Below are 20,883 nucleotides of genomic sequence, written 5' to 3' on the forward strand. Positions count from 1 at the left end.
TTTCTAACTAAACTATTTTAAGAACTGTACTGTATATACATACATACTTACAGACTCTCTCTCTCAGTACATGTAGTTACTTTATTACTACTGTACTACTATCCTTATTAAAATGCTGTGTTGTCTTTAAGATTTTTTTTAGTGTATATGGAAGTCTTTCTTAAGTGTTTTATATGCCTTTTTATATGTGATCCAACTTAATTAAAAACAAAAACAAATCCCAGTGCATTTTGAACATTTAAACTTTTCCTGAGAGGACAAAGAAAGAATTTTACTGTTGGGCACAACCTTCTCCTAGGCTTTGTGCCAAATTGTTGAAAGCCCATTTCCACTATGATAAGTAGAATTATCTGTTAGGCTCATTCTGAACCATTCCATTTATATTTATGTGCTTAAGAACAGATTAAGAACATAAATAATTCACAATATTAGGATATTGATGTACCTCTACAATGGCCAAGAAGGAATATAATAAACTAAAGAATTTAATGTTCAAAGGAGAGAATATCTGGTGCTTCAGTATAGTGTGAAGGCACAGCTTAAAAAGACTTACCAAAAACCATGCGCCATATTGCAGGATGTGGTCGAGTAAAAGGACCTGTGGAGAGAAATGCTTACAGATAGGAAAGAATAGCAGCAGTGTGCCTTAACATAATCAGAAAAAAATGTTAATGTGTCAACCAAATGCCAGCGGTAAACAAGCTTCACCAAAAAAAAAAAAAAAAAGTTTTAAATTACGTAAAGCCATGGATAAAGGAAGTAGACTGCTAGTTTTTGTATAAACACACATATCCTCAGAGCATGTTGACAGAATCTAGCTGAACAAATAACTATGGCATCTCAGGAGCAACACTTCATGTGCACATGCAGAGCAGTCTCCAGCACTGCGATTCCATTTATGACATTGATGTTGTGTTAGTAAAAGTGACCCCTAGCCAATGGGTTTTGGGAGAACCCCCGTGTGCCAGCATATGCTACTGATTTTGCACTTAGGGTTTTGCACTCCCTCTTTTGTCCCTAATCTATTCGGGCTGATTCCCTCATTGCAATCCACTTATTTCCTCAGTGGAAGCCAGAGAAATCAGTTTCCTCTACCTGTGTGCCCCTCTTTGGAGGTTCTATTTTCTTGAGTGACTACAAGATACAATGGAATGCTGGGAAACACTTTCTATGTATACCCATATGCAAGCTCCTCATAGAATAAATATTTAAATCTCGGGTATAGTGTTCCTATACTGCACACTTAAATAGTGCTTTTTTTTCCTCAAAGGGAAGGCTTCACAAAGTCTCCCAGATTTAATTGCTTGCCTGAAGCTTGCTCATATAGAGACTAATTTGTATATCTCCAGATCTTCAGCAAGCCTGGAAATTAATCCAAATAACATGACTTTAATTACACTGTCAAGTTCTAAGGACCTTTGGAAACAAGCCATTTCACAGAGACAAGTGGAACCTGCTACTTAATGGATAGAAGGTACAGCATGATGGTTAGAGGCTGGATGTCTGAATTCTAGTCCCCTCAGCCATCAAGTTCACTGGATGAGGCTGAGCTACTCACTGGCTCTCAGTCTATGTTGTTGCAAAGATAAAATGGACAGAAGGTGGCCTAGAGAAGGCACCTTGGGTTGCTTGAAAAATTACAACGTCTTGCCCCAAAATGAGATACAAATAATAAAAGCATGTTTATGTGTAGCATAAACCCCAATAAGAAGTGTTCAAAGCAAATTACTAATCCATGAGAGCATGGAGACAAGGGCCTTTTGATGAGGCAAGTCATAGCATATAACAACATAAGGATGAAATCTGAAACTTAGTTACAAGGGAGTAAGCCCAGTGAATTACACTGAATTACAGTGGGGCTTATATCTGAGCAAAACTGCATAGGATTGTGCTTTCACAAGCGATAGCACTTGTGCCCTGAGCACTCATTTTTCTTTCCTTGGTTTAGGACGTTTACATTCAGGCCACTTTTAAAAAGGGTTATTTTTCCATTATGTCTTTTGTCCCAATGATAGTATTCAGATTGCAAAGGAACTGTGTGATTGGCACTGATGGACGGAGGCTGGGAGAGCTAGGCAGCCACCTAAGATTCCCAGTAAGCTGGACATTAGATACTGGACAGGCTATCGAGTGCCATGCATGCGGTTTGAATTTGTGTGGAAAATTATTCCTCCCAGTTACACAAATGGAAATCAATACCTTTTAGACATCACTAAGATCAAATACAAATGATATGGTTCAAAGCGGCTAAATATGAGATGTCCAATGCCTTCCTAACCCACAAAAGCCTGGGTTGTGGAAGGCATACATCCACTTAGTTCTGAAATTTATTTACAGGAGTTATGTCTGCAGTTACCTTCGTGATGTAAAGTTCAGTGCCCATCCGTAAAGGGATAGTGTAATAAAAGCAAATTATCTCTGTGGGAGATCAGCCACTATTTGATAACTATAAGTTTATCTAATAAAGTTAATGTTTCTTTGAAACCCCCACCAACATTTCCCACTGTGAAGGTATTCTAATCACTGCTAATTGCTTGTCCAGCAACTGGGCCAAGGACCAGGGCAGTACTGACAATCACAACAGAGCAACCTTGCCAGTCTCAGGGAACTTGAAACAAGTGTTCTTATTGGCAGCCACACCTCCTTGTGCAAACACTGCCTGGTACTGTCACTTGCCAAGAATGCAAGGACCAAATTCAGCTATAGCTTCAGTCACATAGTGCAACACACTCAAGTGACACCACACAGTTATTACACACAGTTGCTTTTGCTGGCCAAGAGCCAGTAACTGTCTGCTGCAGATGATAATGACCACAGCTACTTTCTATTCCCATACCAGACACAGTGAGATCATTTTCATGCTTCCAGTAAGAGAGACAGGCGCAAGGTCTTGAAAGACTGAATGATGGATTTCAATTAATCAAGATTTACTGAATCTTGTTTCCCTTTCATATCTGAGCTGCCCACCATGTTCTCATAGTCTAGTGCTAACAACAACAGGGATAACTGATGCTTTAGTCCATTATTCAAAATCCATTATTCAAATCACATGAAATATAGTCTATCTCTTGATGAATTGCACTTCAACAGTTTCATGTTGGCATTCATTGCTGAAATTCCTTTGTTCAAGAATGCCTTTCTCAAGGTCACCGACATCCTGGGCAGCTGAAATGTACTCCTACTGCTTTCTGAACATTGCCATTCCTGATGTCAGTTGTGCCCATTAATTTTTTTGAAAAGAAACCCTGTCTGAAATCTTCAAGAGCTCCTGCTACTAACAATGGACCACTGGCCAGACTCAATGCAGGAAACTTTTTCCATTATGCAAGAAAATGGAAGAATATAATATTCTGCTTCATTTCTAAACCTAAACATAGTTACTTGGGAGAAGATTCCATGATTTCAATGAGACTTTCTTTCAAGCAAGCATGGACGGAATCACACAGCTTATTTTTATTCAGTTAACTATTTCTACTCTTTTCAAATCATCTCCTGGATTGCAATTTATTTACATATAAACATTTTCTTTTTCAGATTCTTTGGGGACAATGTCAAAGACTGGTTTCATATGGTTTCACATACTTCATCAAAAGAAGATTTAGAAATTTAATATCATTTGCTTCAGCTGAAAAAACCAAACAGAGTTTCCATTTTAAAATGCTCTAGGTGATTAAAAAATAATAACAACACACATCTTGATACCAGTTCTGTTTAGTGTTGCAATTACTTCTTTCTGAAGTAAGGAGACAAGTTCTAAACTCTGTCCTACCTAGGAAGTAGTTCCCTACCAGCTCTCCTCCAAGAATCCAGATAGCATTTATATTAAAGTAAGTAGCAACTTCCCCTTTAAAGGCCTGATGTTGGCAGCAAGAGGCAAATCACATATTTATAACCCAAAATGTATCAACAGAAGACAACAGAGCAATGCTCTATTTCCTCCACCAAGAAAGGAGCTGTCCTCATTCACCCAAAATAGGGAGCATTTCAGAATTCAGCCAGGAGGTCTCTTGTATGCAAGTACATTGATTTCACATGCCTTTTCAGTTATGCCTTGAGTTTATGCCACTGTCTTGTTTTTCATCTTAGAACTGCATCAGATTGCTTTCCCACAAACTATCCCTTCTGTAGGTAAGAGCCTTAACAAATGACACTGGGAGACTCACCTATACCAAATTATTGTCCAAGTTCAGAACAAACAACAATTATCAGAGTACCAGAGTAATTCCAAACCAGTACACTTTAGAATCCCCCAAGGACCTCAGGAAAGCAATATAAAAATGATTTGTGAAAGGAGTTGCTGAAAAATATGGCATACAGATACTTGTGGGAGGCATACAAATGCAAAAGGAGTTGCTTACCATTTGGAAATGCTAGAACACTGATGATTAGAAAGAAAAAAATCACAGAGAGAATGCCTTTCCAAATATTATCTTCTGGGGTTGTATCATCCCTAGAAAGAGAAGGTTGGAAATCAAACAAAAGAAATTAAAATACTACATATTTCATCTCAACTACAAAAAAGCTAATTTAACTAGTTTCAAATCCCATTAACCTGTTTTGACGTACTTCTACTTCATCTGTATAACAGAAATTGTAATACTGCAATTTATACACACCTCAACAAGTCCCTCAGAATCCATTGTAATATGAGAGAACTCAACAAACATGGATTATTACCGGGCAGAAGGAAGAGTCAACTACCCAGTCTGAAATACAAAGACCCCGTCTATATTATCCATCCTATCTATTAGCAGTCAGCTGGTAAGCATTGCTTGTAAAGAGATCTCTTATATTACCTCCACCTTATTCCAGACAAAAGAAAACTACAGCAGTGTCTTTACTCAATTGGGGTGAGAAAAATTGAGTGCTTAAATCCTCATAAAGGTGGTTTAGTTCTCTTAATATGTTTAATTTAGATAAGAACATGGTTCTCCTCTCTGCCTCAACTAGGGAGGGATACAAGAAAGAGTCTTCTGGATCTGAACTGAAGGGCAGTGATCCATTCTGTTACATCATATACTGGTAACTCAAACCATGATGCTACTTGGCATCACCATAAACAGGAACATCACATAGTCACGTAATTTAAATCCTGAGTATGCAGGATTCAAGTATGAAGCATTACAGTATGGGATTACTGTACCTCACAAGCAAGCCAACAAGTAGTCTGTGGCATGGGAGCCAAGCAAATGGAGTTTGTGGTGCACTTAGACAAGAGTAAGATGGCCCACAGACCTGAATTTGATTTCAGAAGGTCATGCTGCTATTACCACAATTACCTGTCCAGCAATGTGATCATGTCTTACTAATAAAGCAGTTAATTGCAGTTAATAATTAACATCCATCACACATACAACACACATACAAAGAAGAAAATTTGTTTGTGCAATGGTTGTATGTAAATATGTGTAAATGACCCCACTATAAATGTTAACTCTAACATAAAAGGTACTACCATATAGAAACTTTGTAAAGTTGAAAGGCCCCTGGAAATTATCTTAAATTTAAATTTAAAAATGTGAACAAAAGCTTATCTAACTAGAACCCTTAATTGCTTCATTCCTTGAGTTCTAGAGAGGGCATACACACACTGCATAGATGACCAATCCTTTTGCTTAAGTGTGCTCAGATATATTTTTTCCCAGGAGAGATGTTGCAAAGCACCAGGTAAGTAGCGCTGTCAGGTGCTTTCCAAAAAGACACAACTATCTCTCTCATGAACCTCTTTATGAAATCCAGAGAAAAATATTTGCAAGCAGGCAGACTCTGAGAAACATGGAGTAAGAAGGAAAATGGTAGATGGCTCTTTCTTTATTATACTTTCTGTCTCAGCATATCTGCAGAAATACACAAAGGCAACATATATTAAATGTCCAAGTCCACCCCTGTATATGTCAGAAAAGTCACCAATTAAACTGCACTGGGGGCACAATCCTATGCATATTTAGGCAGGATAATGTCCTACAACCCCCATCATCCCTTGCCAACATGGATAGTAAGGAATGCTGGGTGTTGTTTTTCTTTCTAAATTGCATGGGATTGCACCCTTAAACTTCTAGATTACTGGCCTAGCCCAAACACTTCCCCTGTGCCCAGTTTTATGCAGCTCAGTGGCAGAAGGTTGAAGTGGGGTTCAGTCCTCAACACCTTCAGGTAAGGTCTAAGAAAAAAAGTCTGGAAAATCTGTTGCTGGTCACTTGGGCTAAATGGACTGACTAAGGCAGCCTTCTCTATTCTATTAAATCTCCTCTACTCATGCGGGGGTCTTTCTGCATTCATATCAGCAATCCTTCTCCAGCTGACTTGGCCCTCTGTCTGCTTCATCTATTAGAGACTAAAGATTCTCATGCTGTTGCTTTGGTAGGGAGCAAACATACATACACAAATCTTGACAGTCTGTTGCAACCAAGCAAGGACCCTTCCAGCTCAACCCTATACCTGTCTTCTTCGAAGTAGGTGCCACTGAATCATCCCAAATGAGCAGGTATCCATTCCACACAATTACCTGAGAGTAAGGTTCGTAAACCTTATTAGGGACTTACCCCTGAGTACATTCTTATTGTGTTGCCATTAAAAGAGGGCGTGTTTTTACTGTTTCATCTTTCTTCCATGATGGTATTCAAAGGGGTGAGCATCGGGATCTCCCAATCAGGCGCTCGCCAGACACAGGAGAGCTCAGTATCTGCAAGACTGCAGTATCGTAGTGCCCTCAGACCATACCCTGGAAGGACTTGGCATCCGCGACGCCAAGGATCCACTGCATTCCGCAGAACCCTGAGTGCCGACAAAGCCCCTCAAGGGCCACCCGCCTGCGCTCGGTTCGGGGCTGGCCCTCAGCCCTGCGCGACCCCCTGCCCTCCCAGCGGCTCCAGCACCCGCTCGTCGCCTCCCCACCCTGCCGGGCGCGGGCACCTGGTGAAAGCGAAGGCCATGAGGCTGAGGATGGTGAAGCTGAGCAGGGTGATGGTGTGGGGACGGTAGAAGAACTCCAGCGTGATGTCCTCCACCTGCTGCTCGTTGATCATGCGGAAGTGCAGCCGGTAGTTCACGTCGTCCTTGCTCAGGGTTCGGCTCCCCATGTACGACGCCATGGCTTCGGCTTGCCCGCCTTGCCCAGCCCACGAGCTGCGGCGGCGGCGGGGGCGGCCCTTCACTGCCTTCGCCTCAACCCGCCCGCGGAGGGACGCAGGCGAAGGAAAGAGGCGAAGGACGACCGGCGACCACGAAGCGACTCCGTGGTAACAGTGCCCCGGGTGGGGGGAAAGGAGGCGCTACGGTGGGCCGGGCCTGGCTTTGCCGCCGCAGGCCACGGGGAGGAGCCGGCTGGCCAGCCTCGCCTCCTTCTCTCGCGTCAGAGGCCCCCACGCTGCCGGGAAGCGCTCCGGGCGCTGCAGGCGTGGGCCTGGCCCAGGCCGCCATGCGGCGGACGAGCAGGAGCTTGTGAGAGGGTCGCCCTGCGGCTGTCGAGGCGCCAGGGAGAGGCAGCGAGGGCCCTTCCCGCTCTGTCCGGAGCTGCGGAGCCGGCGGGGTTTCTGCCACGGAGGGTGTGTGAGTAAAGTCGGTCCTGGCGCTGGTGCTTTTCCGAAGAAGGGTCTTTCAGGGAGCATACTTTTGAGAAGGTGGAGAAAGAGAATAGCGGATTCTGTTCTGTCTTTTCGCCCCCAGTAAAGGTGCTTTAAATCCGATTCACGAAAGCTTGAACGGGTATGTGTGCAGCCTCATGCTTTCTCGGAAGAAAGCTTGGTTGCGTTCCGTGATCAATGGGGCTCACTCCAAAGTCATGGCGCCTGCGATTACAACCGTGTTCTGGGTCAATGGGAGTGGAATACCTTGCAAGCTTACCTGGGAGTGAGCTCCATTGAACCAGTGGAGTAGTCAACTCGATCCTGTTGCATGTTTTACCTGGAGGGGTGGGCAGAAATAGGCCTCCAGATGTTGTGACTTCAATTCCCAGCATTCCTAACTAATACCTTACTGGTGAGGACTTCTGGGAGTTGAAGGCCCAAACTTCTGGAGAACTACAGTTTGCTCTCCCTTTGCTAGGTACACTAACTGGGGAGTAATCCCAATTGAATTTCACAAGTACACATACTAAAAGATCTGGCTGCATATCTTTCACTGAAGAATCTTTTGGAGGCTTCCTTCTCTAATTTGGTTTCACAATTTGTGATCTCACCTTCTGCCAACCTCCCACCCTGCCATGCTATTTTTAAAAAATTTGTTTTCAGTGTTCTGGTTCAGTCAGTCCTGGAACATGAAGAAGTGTTTTAGCTTATTCTTTTTAAATGAAATAGCATTTCAATAGCATGTAACAATGAAGTGTGCAGCACTGTGCACACTTTATTTATTACATTTATGTACCACAACCTATAGCCCAACTTATCAGGGCACAAGCAACACTGAACACAATGGGACTTACTTCTGACTAAATAAATTAGGGAAGATAAGGCTCTGCAAATACTCTAAAGACTGGATTATTTTTTTTACAAGCCAACCCTAAATACACCTGCATTCACAATTTATTTCTGGTACATTAACAGTTTGCAAGAGGAAGAGATTCCTTGTTGGGCTAGTGTAAAGTGATTCCTGCTTGCCATAGGAATAGGATTTATAGACAAGCCTGAAATGTTCCATTTGAAAATGTGGCTTTTGAAATAGACTTTACCTCTGTTTCATGGTCTGTGACATATAGTGATGGTTTCAGGGTTTTGTGGAGAGGAGGTTTGGACAAGATGTATAACTAGTGCTGACCTCAGTGGGACCCTCTTTCTGAATGGATTCTGTTCTCCTATTGCCATCACTAGGCATTTGTTTGCCCCTTCCATCTGATCCTGGACTACATTGCACAGAAGAGCAAGTGCAGGCAGATGCCCTTTCTCCTTGTTTCTGTCACTGCTTGCTTACTTGGAGAAGATAGACATGTGGGTCATTAAAACAAGAAGCAGCACAACCAGGGGACTCTATAGTTGGTAGTGGAACTCCTGCAGAAGCGTGGGCCTCAGGGATGCTGACTAAAACTGACTCTTGGTCCAACCTTGACGATGTATACAACTGAAATAATAGCTCAGGATAGTATTGGATACACTGAAGTTCTCCTTCAATGGTAATTGAATTAACTTATTATTTCCATCATAAGTGCACTGCAGCATTATGACTTAGCAGCACCCTGCCCTGTTCCATGTACAAGAATCTGAGTGACTGCTAGTTGAATATTACTTCAACACTGCTGATGGCACAGTGTCTGCCTTCGTACCCAAGGGATGCAGGGCATCCAACACTGTCTTTCTTATCCCAACATCTGCTCCTTGAGGCAGCTGTTTCACTCAGCCTACAGGTAGAGAACAGTGCTCTGAGCACAATATCAGTTTACTTTTGTCATAACCCTTTGCTGTTATGTTCTTTTATTACAGAATATCTTCAGTAAGATGGCTCTGTTGATGCGACATATATCCAGATGCTGTCCTTTGCTAAAGCTGTGCAGCACTGTGAACAATACAGAACAACTTAGAAAAATATCTATCAATGTATGGATGTTGTCTCTTGAACAATTGCAGTTTCGATTGCTTGGTTCTTACGTTCATCAGACAGTGTTAAACAACACTAGGAATTTTTATTTTTATAAGCATATACAGTTCTTCAGTTCAAGTACTGAACAGAATCAAAGTCCAGAAGATGATTCACTTTCTTTAGCTGATAAAACAGAAATAACATCTAGTTCAGATACCAAAGAATTAGATGAAAGTAAGTATTGATTAAATGTGTATGATAGTGAAGAATTTCTGGGGGTTAAGATCCTCTTAGCACCATATCTAGCATTATGATTTTTCTTCACTTTCACTTCGTTTAAAGGGGGTTGGAATGATTGGATTGTCTTTATTATTGTTTGTCTCTAAATTCTTTTTGATTGTGATTTTTATTCCGTTTGAGGAAATAATTTAGTGATAATTGATTCTTGCATTATATTTCAGATGCAGTGGTGCATGCATTTAGGAAGATGCATGTATATTTTAGTGTTAAGATTGCTTGCACTAGTGTTGAGAACCAGAGTGGGATAGTGGTTACCATTTAAGAAAAACCAAGGCTCAAATCCCTGCTCAGCTGTGAAATTCACTTTCTTTCTTATGTGAGCTCACCAGTCATGTTCACTAGATCTAGCCTACCTTACATAGTTGTTAAAACTGGGAGAAGTATCATACTCCTTGGAGAAAGGGCAGAACAAAAAGTTAATAAATATATAAAATAAAATATTTTTGTCCCAGTATCTGAAGTAGTCAGTTAGAAGGAATAAATGCTAGAATATACGTATCTGCATTAGGGTCATATCATCATTTTGTCAAATACTTGTTTTGAATGGTAAATCCCTTAATGGTTTGGCCTCTGTTCCTGCAAGATGGCTTTCCCCTTTTATGCTTCTTTGTGAGCTCTTAGAGTTGCTTAAGAGTGCCCTTTCCAGCAGTATGATCTCCATTATTCAGTGATATCAGGTGCCTGTACAGAGGCTTTCTGGGTAGCTTCACAACTAAGTGTTGTAAGCTCTTGAGTGTTTTAAGCCCTTATTTAGTTTAGCTTTTAAGTGGCTGAGATGGAGCCATGGCATGGTGCTGGAGTGAATTGACTTCGATTTTATTGTTTCCCCAATTTGTCAGATTTGCTTCTTTTCCTTGGGAGATAACTTCTAATCTATGTCTGCAGAAAACCATAGTGTGATCTTTTGCTTAAGCTAGAAAACATTGTAAGGCATAGTTTGACTAGACAGTTAACTTGGAAGTAAACTTTGGTTTGCTGCACACAGATCTTTCCTATCTTAGTGTGTGAGGGAATGAAGGCATGCACAAACCTGAGACTGGGCTGGGTCATGCTTGTAACATCAAACTTTGATTTGGTGTTGCATCTGACCAGCAGCTTTGTCTTCAGTATTGGTGCTGTCCTGAAAGATAGTAAGATTGTATAAAATCAATAAAATTTCTGCTTAGTGTACTTATTAGAAGTGTCATCTTTGCTTTGACTGGGGGAAAAGATTTTAAAATGAATTACCTGGATTTTTTTAAAGGATGAAACAAGGACAACTTGTTTGTGTCAAGATACTCTGATTTACTAGACAGTGAATAAAAAGGCCTATCAACATGATAGCATTCTACTACAGCAGAATGGCAAAAAATCAATAGGATAGTTTGACATCTTCAAGTCTGCTGGACTTATTATAGTATAATCTTTCATGGATGAGTGCCCATGAAAGCATATGTACTATAAATTAGATGTCTTTAAAATGTCACAAGATTCTTACTGTTCTTGAGGCCCTGTTTGAAACTGGTAACATGGGATCCTTCTTTAACCATGCACTGTCTACTGCAAAGCTCCACCTGGTCCTGCTATTCTTATTTAACAATGACATCAATTTTGCTGTTTAAAATTGTACAAACATCAAGCTAAAGGCAACAAGTGAAAGTTTATGAACACTGCAACCAAAGCAAAAAATGAAGTGTTCATGGCATGACAGTAACTTGAAGAGTTTATTAAAAATGTCAGAGATAGTGGATACATAGTTTATTTTATTTAGTTGTTACTCATATACAGAGAAAGAGCCCTTTGGGCATAGTTAACAAAGTGGTAAATGTATCATGTTTATAAAAAACAACAAAGTGTAACTGTAGAATTTCATAATAACAAATGAAAGGTGAATTTTAGGAAGAGATGTGTCTTGAGAACATGCCTGAATGTCAGAATTGTTAGGGGCTGTGTCATGGCAGTTGATAATGTGCTCCAGTGGGAGGGAGCTATAGCATAAATGCTGTACTGCAAGAGACAGAAGCTTTCTTTCTTGCTTAACCAAAACATTTATGGGCACTTTGTCTAATCCTTAATTTCTATGTCCTGCTCATCATCCATTTAACAAATATTAAACTTTGCTAGGTCACAGAAGATATCCCAGTTTAGCAGTTTCCCAGTTCAATCCCTTAGTTTGTGGCTATAGAGTTTTTAATGTCAATTATTTTATCGGGTCTTGGTAATTTTTTGTAACTTGTTTTAGCTGATTTAATTTGTTTTTAAATACGGTATGTTAAAGATGCTATATTCTGTTTCATAATGTTGTCTTTTAGGGTTGTAATTTTTGTGAAAAGTTTAGAGAACTTTGGCTTTTGAAAGGTATAGAAATGAAATGAAATTTCTACTCTTAACTTTTGTACAAGGAATTTTATTGGAAAAGCTGTTAATTACTGTGTTTATATTGCTGCTGAAATAGAAGCACATCAAATTTACCATTCCTACTTCAGTGGAGTCATTTTTCCATAGGTTTGTGTAAGAATACTTTTAGAGGGGGAAGTTTAAGCCATTAATTACATTAGCAGTACAAAACATTATAGCTGGCATCATACTGTGTGATTAAGTTTGTACTGTTTGTATCAGTTAAATTTTCAGGAACTCAGGTGTTTAAAATTAGAAAGGTGCACAGAACTGTTGCATTCCTGGGGAGGGCTTTAAAAATTCTCATAATATTGCATTTCTCCTACAGCAAAGGCAATCCTTGAACTGTTACCTGCTAAGATGTACAAATACATTTTAACAGGAAGCAATATTACTAGACCGATTTTGAATATTGGTATTTGCTACATGTGCAAAATTTACCATGCTTTGTTTTTTTCAGTTTTTTCTCCATTGCTCATTTTTTCTTAACTTAATGTCTTTTAGGTTTGGAAGATGTATCTCCTTCATCTGCCTTGGAGGTAATTTCAGAAGATGAAGCACTTCAGATCTTAGCAAAGCCACCACTTCCTTTTGAATCCTTTACACTTCAAGATTATGTTGATCACTCAGAAACACTGCAGAAGTTGGTGCTTCTAGGTAAGAGTACCTGTATTTGGCAATTTCTTTGTGATATGCTGGAAACTGAATCAACACACTTTATTTTGCCATACAATAGCAAATCACTATGTTGTAGGCGTAGCAGCCTTACAATAGCATGATGTATACAAAAAAGCGTGTGAGGGGAGATAATACCCTGTTCCACATGTGGGCAGGAAGGTGCAATACAACTGATACAGCAACATTCACTTTTCTCAACATTCATTTTTCTTCCTAATGTAAGGAAGAAGCTTACATTAGTCCAGCAATTGCTGTCCCTTTGTGACCAAGGTGTTATCTGCATGGACCTTAAAAGAGTAATATCTTGATATCTCTGTTAGTATCATGTGGAATGGCTAATTGCCTGAGGCCAGCATTCTCCTGAAAGACAAACTCTAGAGAACGAAACTGATGCATGCAGCTATTCCAAAAAAATGGACCTTGAGTTACTGGTTTTAAACTCTCTACAAGGAACTCTGGTTTTAACTCTCTACAAACTCTGATTGGTAGCAGAGCTGCTGTATCATGACTCCTTTTAGTGTCAATTGATAACATCAGAAGTCTAAAGTGGTACAGGAGGGAATGCCCAGGTCAACTCGGAAAAAGTATCAAATGCAGTAGTTGGATTCAGAATTAGTCTTTCTTAGAGTAGCCTTCTTGATAGCAGGGGGATTTCACTTGGTCTCTACCAACTTAAGTCTCATTGAATCTAAGAAGTTGTTCCAAGTAGAATTAAGGCTGAATCCAACTAATTTTGCCAGCAACTTTTACCACTTGTCTATAATTATTTATGTCTTAAGGAATATGACATTTCATTGAACATCCAGTTAAAGTATTTTTCATGACTATGCTACAGGAGTTGATTTGTCCAAGGTGGAAACCCGTTCAAATGCAGGCCAATTACTTCTCCAACTGGACTTTGAGAAAGACATAAGAAAGATCCTTCTATTTCTTAAGGATGTTGGTCTGGATGATAAGCAGCTTGGGCCATTTCTCACCAAAAACCCTTACATTCTTGGAGAAGATTTGGAAAATCTAGAAACAAGGTAAAATGTCTTCTATAAAGATCCACGTGACAGAACTTTCATATAATATTTCAGCAGTCATCATTTGTATGTCTGAAATATGTTGCTTGGCTATAGATTTTCTGCAGACTGTCTAAATGCCTCTCAAATTTTGAAGAGAAGGTAAAGTGGCTGGTGAGCAACAATTGAGATGTATAGCATATACAGATGCAGCATCTGCTATCCAAGCTGGGATAAGTTCAAGCTCAAATTATTATTGCACATGATTATATCCAAATGGAGTTCAAAATTGAGTGTGGATTTTGCTTATATTATATTTGCTTTTCTTGGGGCCTTTACTGAAACTGGGAAAGAGAGACTTTGTCTGTTTTCAGTAGAACTTACAGAGCTTTTTGAATCATGAATTTTGTTGTTGACACTCTTCTAAAGATGAAAACCATTTCAGTGTTTGTGCATAGGGCAAATAGTTCAGTGTTTTTGCACAAGCAATCCCAGTGGATTTTGGCTGATATCTCTTTATCATCTTTGGCTGGAAAGGATGTAGCTCTTTAGGATTGCTGCCTTGGTGACAGATGACTTTATTTTTTCTTTTAAAGATGCCTTTTAAGTTCTTAAGACACCTTCCTTAAAAAACAATTTTTGATTGTGAAAACAGCTATTGTTTTTCATTCTTTCTTCCAGTTTAAGCCATTTGAATAACAAAAGCAACTCTCTGAACTAGGCTGGTACTGACAAAATTTTTCTTTAAATACAGCTGGAAATCATTAAACTTATTCTTAAGTATTAATATTTTAGGCTAGAGTGTTTATTTCCTTTGTGATTAATTGGAAATCCTGGTATTTTGCTTTTGTCATACCTGAAGACCTTTTCCACCCTTCTTTTTGGCAGGTTTGTTCGTTAATGTTATTAAAACAATTTGATAGATACTACTAAAGAAATTGGCACAGCTGAATAAATGATGGCATTGTTATTTCCTTCATTTTAATTTGGATCACCCTCTCTTCTAGAATTGCTTATCTAATATCAAAAAAATTCAGCAAGGAAGCAATTACAAAAATGGTCTCAGGAGCTCCATATTTACTCCTCTTTTCTGTTGAAAGACTGGATAACAGACTGGGCTTCTTCCAAAAGGAACTTGGCCTAAATCCACAAAAGGTACTTTCTGCTTCCATGTGGGTAGTTTTAGAATCTAAGGTTATAGGAGGGGCATTTGGTTGAAAGAACTTTACAAACTGCACAAGCATATAGGAAGAAACTTACTGCCAGCTACCCCCCTTTTCACATATAATGGCAATTCATAGATCATTTAACCTGTGAATTCTTGAGTTGTTTGATGCACTGTGCAAATTTTAATCTCTGAGTTGCTTAGGGACAAACAACCCAGAGTTTTAACCCAACAATAAATCATGTGCTAATGTTCTGCGGTTTTGTCCCTCAACAATTCAGAATTTTGTCTTTGGATATTGCATTTAAAAAAAAAAGGACAGGTACATATCTAGTTTATGAAAGTTGATGCAAAAAAGAATTGGTGATCAGATGGAAAGCTGCATGCATGCAGTTATATAGTCCCCAAGTAACTATGGCTTATTTAACCCATTGTTAGTTATGTGTGAACAGAACCATTGCTTCTAAAACCTATTATCTTAGAGGCTACATGGACATTACAGCCTTATTCATCTATCCAGATAATTGCAGGACTCCCAGTACATTTGAATTACTAGATGTTCAAATTTCTGGTGAAAGAAATCCCACTGTATATGGAGTAACTATGTCAAAAGTTAACAGAAATAAGTTGACTTGGAATTTCAGATAACTAAAGGCCATGGAATGGAGGTTCACCAGATGGATAAGCATAATCTGTTGAGATGATATCTGCATAATACTTGTTGAAATTGTGTACATGCTGTAAAACACACTCATATATCTGGCATGGATTATTGTATATGTGTCTTTTTCTATAAACTTAATAGCCATGTAGAAAAATAATTTTAGATAATTCCAAGTATGAAACACAGCCAAATCTTTGGCCAACAGCTATTTCTTGCATAATATTACATAGGTATAAGCAAAAATGAAAAGTACATCATTGTGGGTTGATTCAGCACAAGTAGTTTTTGTAGTTATGCAAACAGCTCCATGACTATTAATTTTACAAGAAATCATGTCTTCATACATGATGTAGTGCAAGCATTTTCCATATATGCATAAAGGAAAAATGTCAGTGTGGATCCCCCTTGCTCACACCATGAAGAATGTACATTTCCTCAAGCAGAATAATACAGTACTGTTTTTCAAGTATCCATGTGTTAAAATAAACTACCACAGAAATACAAGGAAGAGTTTTTTTAACCTTAAACAAATATTACTTAACATACATTGTTTACATATTTTTGACTTATTTGATATTAAAATATAGACCAGAGATCTAATGACTCGTCTTCCAAGGTTACTGACTGGCACTCTTGAAGGGATAAAAGAGAATTTGAAGGTAAGTCTTCTAATATGACAGTATTCCAGAATCATTAGCTATTCTAATTCAGAAATGCTTTGAGATGCTACACAAAATGTATAGTACGTCATCCTGGATAGATGTTTGTATCTAACAATATATTGTCATATAGCAGAACAGTTGATGAGTAACGTCCTGGACCTTTGAGATGCTGCATGAAAACTTGGATGGATGAGAGTCCTGGAGATAGAGTACAGTTGGTTCCTTTGCTTAAGCACTGGGAAGCTTAATTCAGAACTAGTGCCTTTTGCCTTACTGTATAGTGTAGAAATTATATGTGATGGCCCTTCGCATGAGAACTGAGTATTATCTGAGAAGCCCACAAAACTCCTGGTGTCACTGCAACCCTTCAGTTTTATTGTAGTCTGTGATCAAATGATCAAATGCTTAAAGTCTTAAGCATAAGCAATGAACATGTTCTCCAGTGGCATGTGTAAAAATGTCTGTTTGGGGCTTCTGAGAGGTCAGAGTGGTTAATAGTGTGCCTCTGATGAAAGAGGGCACTTCAGAATCTGTTGAAAAAACTTGTGGTAGTTTAAAAAGCATGAGAACATGAACTACAGGAGGATTCTACAAAAACCTTGCTTCATTCTGCAATCTGCAGTTACGATGGCAGTTTAGAACTCGGTTGAACCAGAGAGCTATAAAAGTGTCTCATTTTCTGCATCTTAATATGTTGACAAAATATGACTTTCTTCCTTGTTGTGCTTCAGGCTTCATTGTGTTCATATCACACTCTTTTTCAGGTATATGAGATTGAACTTGGATTTAGCCAGAACGAAATTCGGCACATTGTACACAGAATCCCTAAGAATTTAAGTATAAACAAAAGGAAACTAACACAGATATTTGATTACTTGCACAATGTAATGGGCATCCCCCACCAACTCATGGTTCACTTTCCTCAGGTGAGACCCTACTTAGCAAACCACACCCACAGCTCAAAAACTGGTTTAGGAGACTAGTTGAAGGCACAATTATATGTAAGGTTATGGATTAAAACATGATTTTGGTTCACATGCTAAAGCATTATTTTGTTTTCATCTTTATAAAATAATCTACATAGTTGTTGGCCTTAAATGCCACATAGCTCAATCCATTCCTTATTTACTCAGAGGTAAATTACATTGATTTCAATACTCACAAGTGAATGCACATAGGGTTACAATTGTAGACATTTAAATAATTAGTTTCTGTTTTTCACTTCAGGTTTTTAATTCAAAGCTGCTACGAATCAAAGAAAGGCACATGTTCCTTAAATTCCTGGGGAGAGCACAATATGATCCAGAGAAGCCCAACTATATTTCATTGGAGAAACTTGTATCTTTGCCCAATGAGGTGTTTTGCACAGAAGTTGCTAAAGCAAAAGTAAAGGACTTTCAAACATTTTTGAAAACAATGTGAAATAACAGTGAAGAAAGACTTTTTGTAAAATAGTTCTGATGGTGTTCTTTCTAGCTACAAGTGTGGAGGTAAAAAGTATAACTCCTGAAACTTCTTTGGTGACTAAACATTACAGCTAATTGCGTATTTTAAAAATATACAGCCTGGTTTAGAAAAGAAAGAGTACGCAACTGATATATAGGTGGACAGATTTCACCTCAGCACCAAGCTTAAATAAATGTACAGGGTAAATAAATGTTGCCACTTATGATAGACACCATAAACCAGTCAGAAAGAAAATTCTTGACTTCTATTTCAAGGCTCATTCTACTTATTATCTATGCATTAACATAGGCCAAACCCAGTGTTGCTTGGGCTACATTAATGTAAAGGTGATTATAAGAGATTATCAGGTTCTTAGATTTACTGCAGACCATTGCTAATGGATTAATATTACCACATCCTATCTGTTGCAGTTAGCATCTGCAACCATGGCCATATCAAGGCAACAGCCTGGGTATCCACAATTAAGAGACCATTTTAGGGGCTGTGATTTTTTAAAATAGGGCTCCAGTTTCATTGTACAATCCCAAAATTTGTTCTGTAGTGCATTCCAAGGGCCAATACAAAAATCTTTGGTTTCACTCTTAAAAATGCACTTCCTGTCTGCTCGAGAAAGTCTTATAAATATATAGAAAAAACCAGCTGGCCTTTCTGGCAGCAAAAGAGCTCTTGATTTCAACAAATACAGGACTGAGCTGCTAGTATGATTCTCTGGGGCATTGTATTACTCAGTGTGTGGCTAAGAGAGGAGTCAATCATTGCAGTGCCAACATAGGATAAACTGAGGTCTTGTCTGCTTTATCAGCAGACCAATATAATGGTGCAACAGCATGGACAGAATCATTAGGCTGAGACGAGTTGCTTTCTCTAGGAGTACATTTGCAGTAAATGCAACAATTTACAGAACTCTTAGGACTGGGAACTACTTGCCAATCTGCAGGGCAAATCTAGGTGCAAAACTTATCACCAACGTTTGGTAGTAAATTAGGATTATAACTGACCTGCTACAGTGAGGTAGACCTGGTCTAGCTATCTCATGTAAATACTGCTCCTGTTTCTGCTTGCAATGCTGCACACTTCTCAGAATGACAATGGGGTAGGGTGTTTGTGTGTGTATCCTCCATGTGGCCTATATAAAAAAATATATTTTAATGAGAAAAGGCAAAGCCTCATAATGCTCCTATCATCATCTGGCTCAAGACAATAACTTGCTTCTGTCTGACTGAAAGACCTCTTGGATGCTTCCAGAATTTCTTGAGCACTTCCGCTAGTCCCAAGCTGCATGGGTAGGGGTAGTTCCTTTAACTGGGATGTGAAGGTGCTGTTCTTCTTGTTGGATACATATGTTAGAGCTCTGCCATTGCAGAATCAAAACCCCTGCCTTCCACTCTGATTGGTTACAGTCCTTCTAGGAGGATCACTTACTAGATGCAAACTAGAGAGGTTTTCACTGCTTCTATACTTCATATAAAATACCTAACTATTTCACATGTTGTAGTTTTGGAGGAATTGGAAGGAGATAAGAGACTTTACAATTGGGTTGGGAATTGCAAGTTAAATCGGTTCACACATTCAGACTTAATAATTTAAATAGCTGTGAAGGTTAACATATAGAGAACAGAGAGTGTTAATATTCAGATGGGGTATTAATGTGCTTATGGAATGCAATGGGAAAATATTTCAAATGTTTCTTAAAGGGTTTGCTTTCCTCTTTTTCATATTAGTGTTGGCTCAAATGAAGAAAGGCAATGGATAAGGCCCCATAAGAGCCGTGTGTTTTTTCAGTATGCTTCATAGCTCCATGAGGAAATGTTTGCCAGCATTCACCTTAATTATAATGTGTGGTATGACCTTGGGCCTTTTTCAGGTGCTCTTATTGGGAGTTTATTAATATGTGGGATGTAGAACACCACTCCTATTTCAGGCACTCAACCCCTGGTGTTAGAGGTGTATTATTGGCATTGAAAATTCACCCCACCTTCATTCTTGCCTGGTGTTACTAAAGTTTTGTATAACAGCATATGAAAAAATAAGATACTAGATTTTTAAAATTACAATACAGTTCCATCTTCAATTTATAAGTTTTCTTTTTAATTATATTCCATTTCTTTAGAAATGGCTACATAGGCTTGAATCCTAAGTTAATTCAATGAAGTTCATAGAAGGAAGGTTTCATTTCCCCCTCTTCATTCCTTCAGTACCTTATATTCTAAAAAGCCATTCTCATATGATCACTGGACTCTCCTGAACAGGATGTGTATTGTGTGAGAGGTTTGGGAAGAAGGAACTGCCAAAAATTGAGTGAACCTATGTAGCCTGAGGTTAATTCACTTCTCTCCCAGCAATCCTCTATTACCAGACCTATCCTACATAGTTCAAGTTCCCTAATTGACCTGGAGAGGCTTTTGGGAGATGGGGATTGCAGAGAGGATGGGTCAGAAGACTTTCTTTGTATTAACTTTCTCAAATTAATTTAGTTAACTTAGAATGCAAGGCATGATTTAAAAAAACAAAACAAAGCCCAAGCCAGTGCTGTGTGTGGGGAACCTTGTTCTTTGTGTCCTGGATTCCAGGACTTGCTTTCAGGCTTCAATTATAGTTGGAAATCTTTTGCTGTATTTTGAATAAATTTACTGTTTGACAACATCCTTTTGAGCCAGAAGGTATATGCAGAAGGTGGCCAGCATTGCTGACCTCAGCCAAAGGAAATCAACAGTATCTTGGCTGCTTACCACCCGCTGCCATTTCTATTGCTAACTAGGCTAGTGGAACTAAAGAGAGTAGTATCATACTTTCACTTTCTAAGAACGTTGCACTGACCAAGAGTGTGAAAACCATTTTTTATGTTGGGGGGCTTTCTTTGGAGGAAATCTGACAGCCACATGCTGTCTGTGGGCAGGGCCAATGACACCCCAGAAATTTCTTATATCTGCCCTTGAAATTTCTTACAATTTGGGGAAAGTGTGAAATCATAGGACAACATACAGGCCAGATTTTGTCATTACACAATTGAGCATACTAGAAAGGAAGCTAGATCAAGTAATCTTTGCAAAAGGGTTTGTC

The 20,883-nt window shown here is 39.1% G+C and overlaps 2 protein-coding genes across 5 annotated transcripts in view; one reads left to right on the forward strand and one right to left on the reverse strand.

Annotated features, from left to right (window-relative positions):
• The window catches only part of PTDSS1 (phosphatidylserine synthase 1), a 34,738-nt gene extending 27,480 nt beyond the window's left edge, over window positions 1-7,258 (reverse strand). Inside the window, exons 1-3 of the mRNA XM_044424321.1 lie at window positions 6,913-7,258; window positions 4,359-4,450; window positions 554-598 (exon numbers count right to left, since the gene is read on the reverse strand). Coding sequence (XP_044280256.1) covers window positions 554-598; window positions 4,359-4,450; window positions 6,913-7,091 — 316 coding nt within the window. The 5' untranslated portion in view covers window positions 7,092-7,258. The remainder of the gene's footprint in view (window positions 1-553; window positions 599-4,358; window positions 4,451-6,912) is intronic.
• A 94-nt stretch (window positions 7,259-7,352) lies between these two features.
• MTERF3 (mitochondrial transcription termination factor 3) lies at window positions 7,353-20,466 on the forward strand. 4 transcript variants are annotated; one of them, XM_044424436.1, is made up of 9 exons: window positions 7,415-7,544; window positions 8,805-9,103; window positions 9,411-9,741; window positions 12,688-12,840; window positions 13,697-13,886; window positions 14,873-15,020; window positions 16,282-16,353; window positions 17,121-17,282; window positions 17,584-20,466. In XM_044424436.1, the coding sequence occupies exons 2-9, from the start codon at window positions 9,101-9,103 to the stop codon at window positions 17,776-17,778; spliced, it is 1,254 nt and encodes a 417-aa protein (XP_044280371.1). In that variant the 5' UTR covers window positions 7,415-7,544; window positions 8,805-9,100; the 3' UTR covers window positions 17,779-20,466. The 4 variants fall into 4 exon arrangements, with proteins under 4 accessions (XP_044280374.1, XP_044280373.1, XP_044280371.1 ...); XM_044424439.1 differs by lacking the exon at window positions 8,805-9,103 and having other exon boundaries at window positions 7,353-7,548; XM_044424438.1 differs by lacking the exon at window positions 8,805-9,103 and having other exon boundaries at window positions 7,353-7,544.
• Window positions 20,467-20,883: the final 417 nt, after the last annotated feature.

Source organism: Varanus komodoensis, unplaced genomic scaffold, assembly GCF_004798865.1.
Source record: "Varanus komodoensis strain SLA01 unplaced genomic scaffold, ASM479886v1 scaffold14_1, whole genome shotgun sequence".
NCBI lineage: Eukaryota > Metazoa > Chordata > Lepidosauria > Squamata > Varanidae > Varanus > Varanus komodoensis.

Excerpts from the sequence above, each read along its gene's own strand:
- MTERF3 (XM_044424436.1), top strand. Across the intron at positions 16,354-17,120 it reads GGATAAAAGAGAATTTGAAG|GTATATGAGATTGAACTTGG; the intron begins GTAAGTCTTCTA and ends ACTCTTTTTCAG. Across the intron at positions 17,283-17,583 it reads TCATGGTTCACTTTCCTCAG|GTTTTTAATTCAAAGCTGCT; the intron begins GTGAGACCCTAC and ends TTTTCACTTCAG.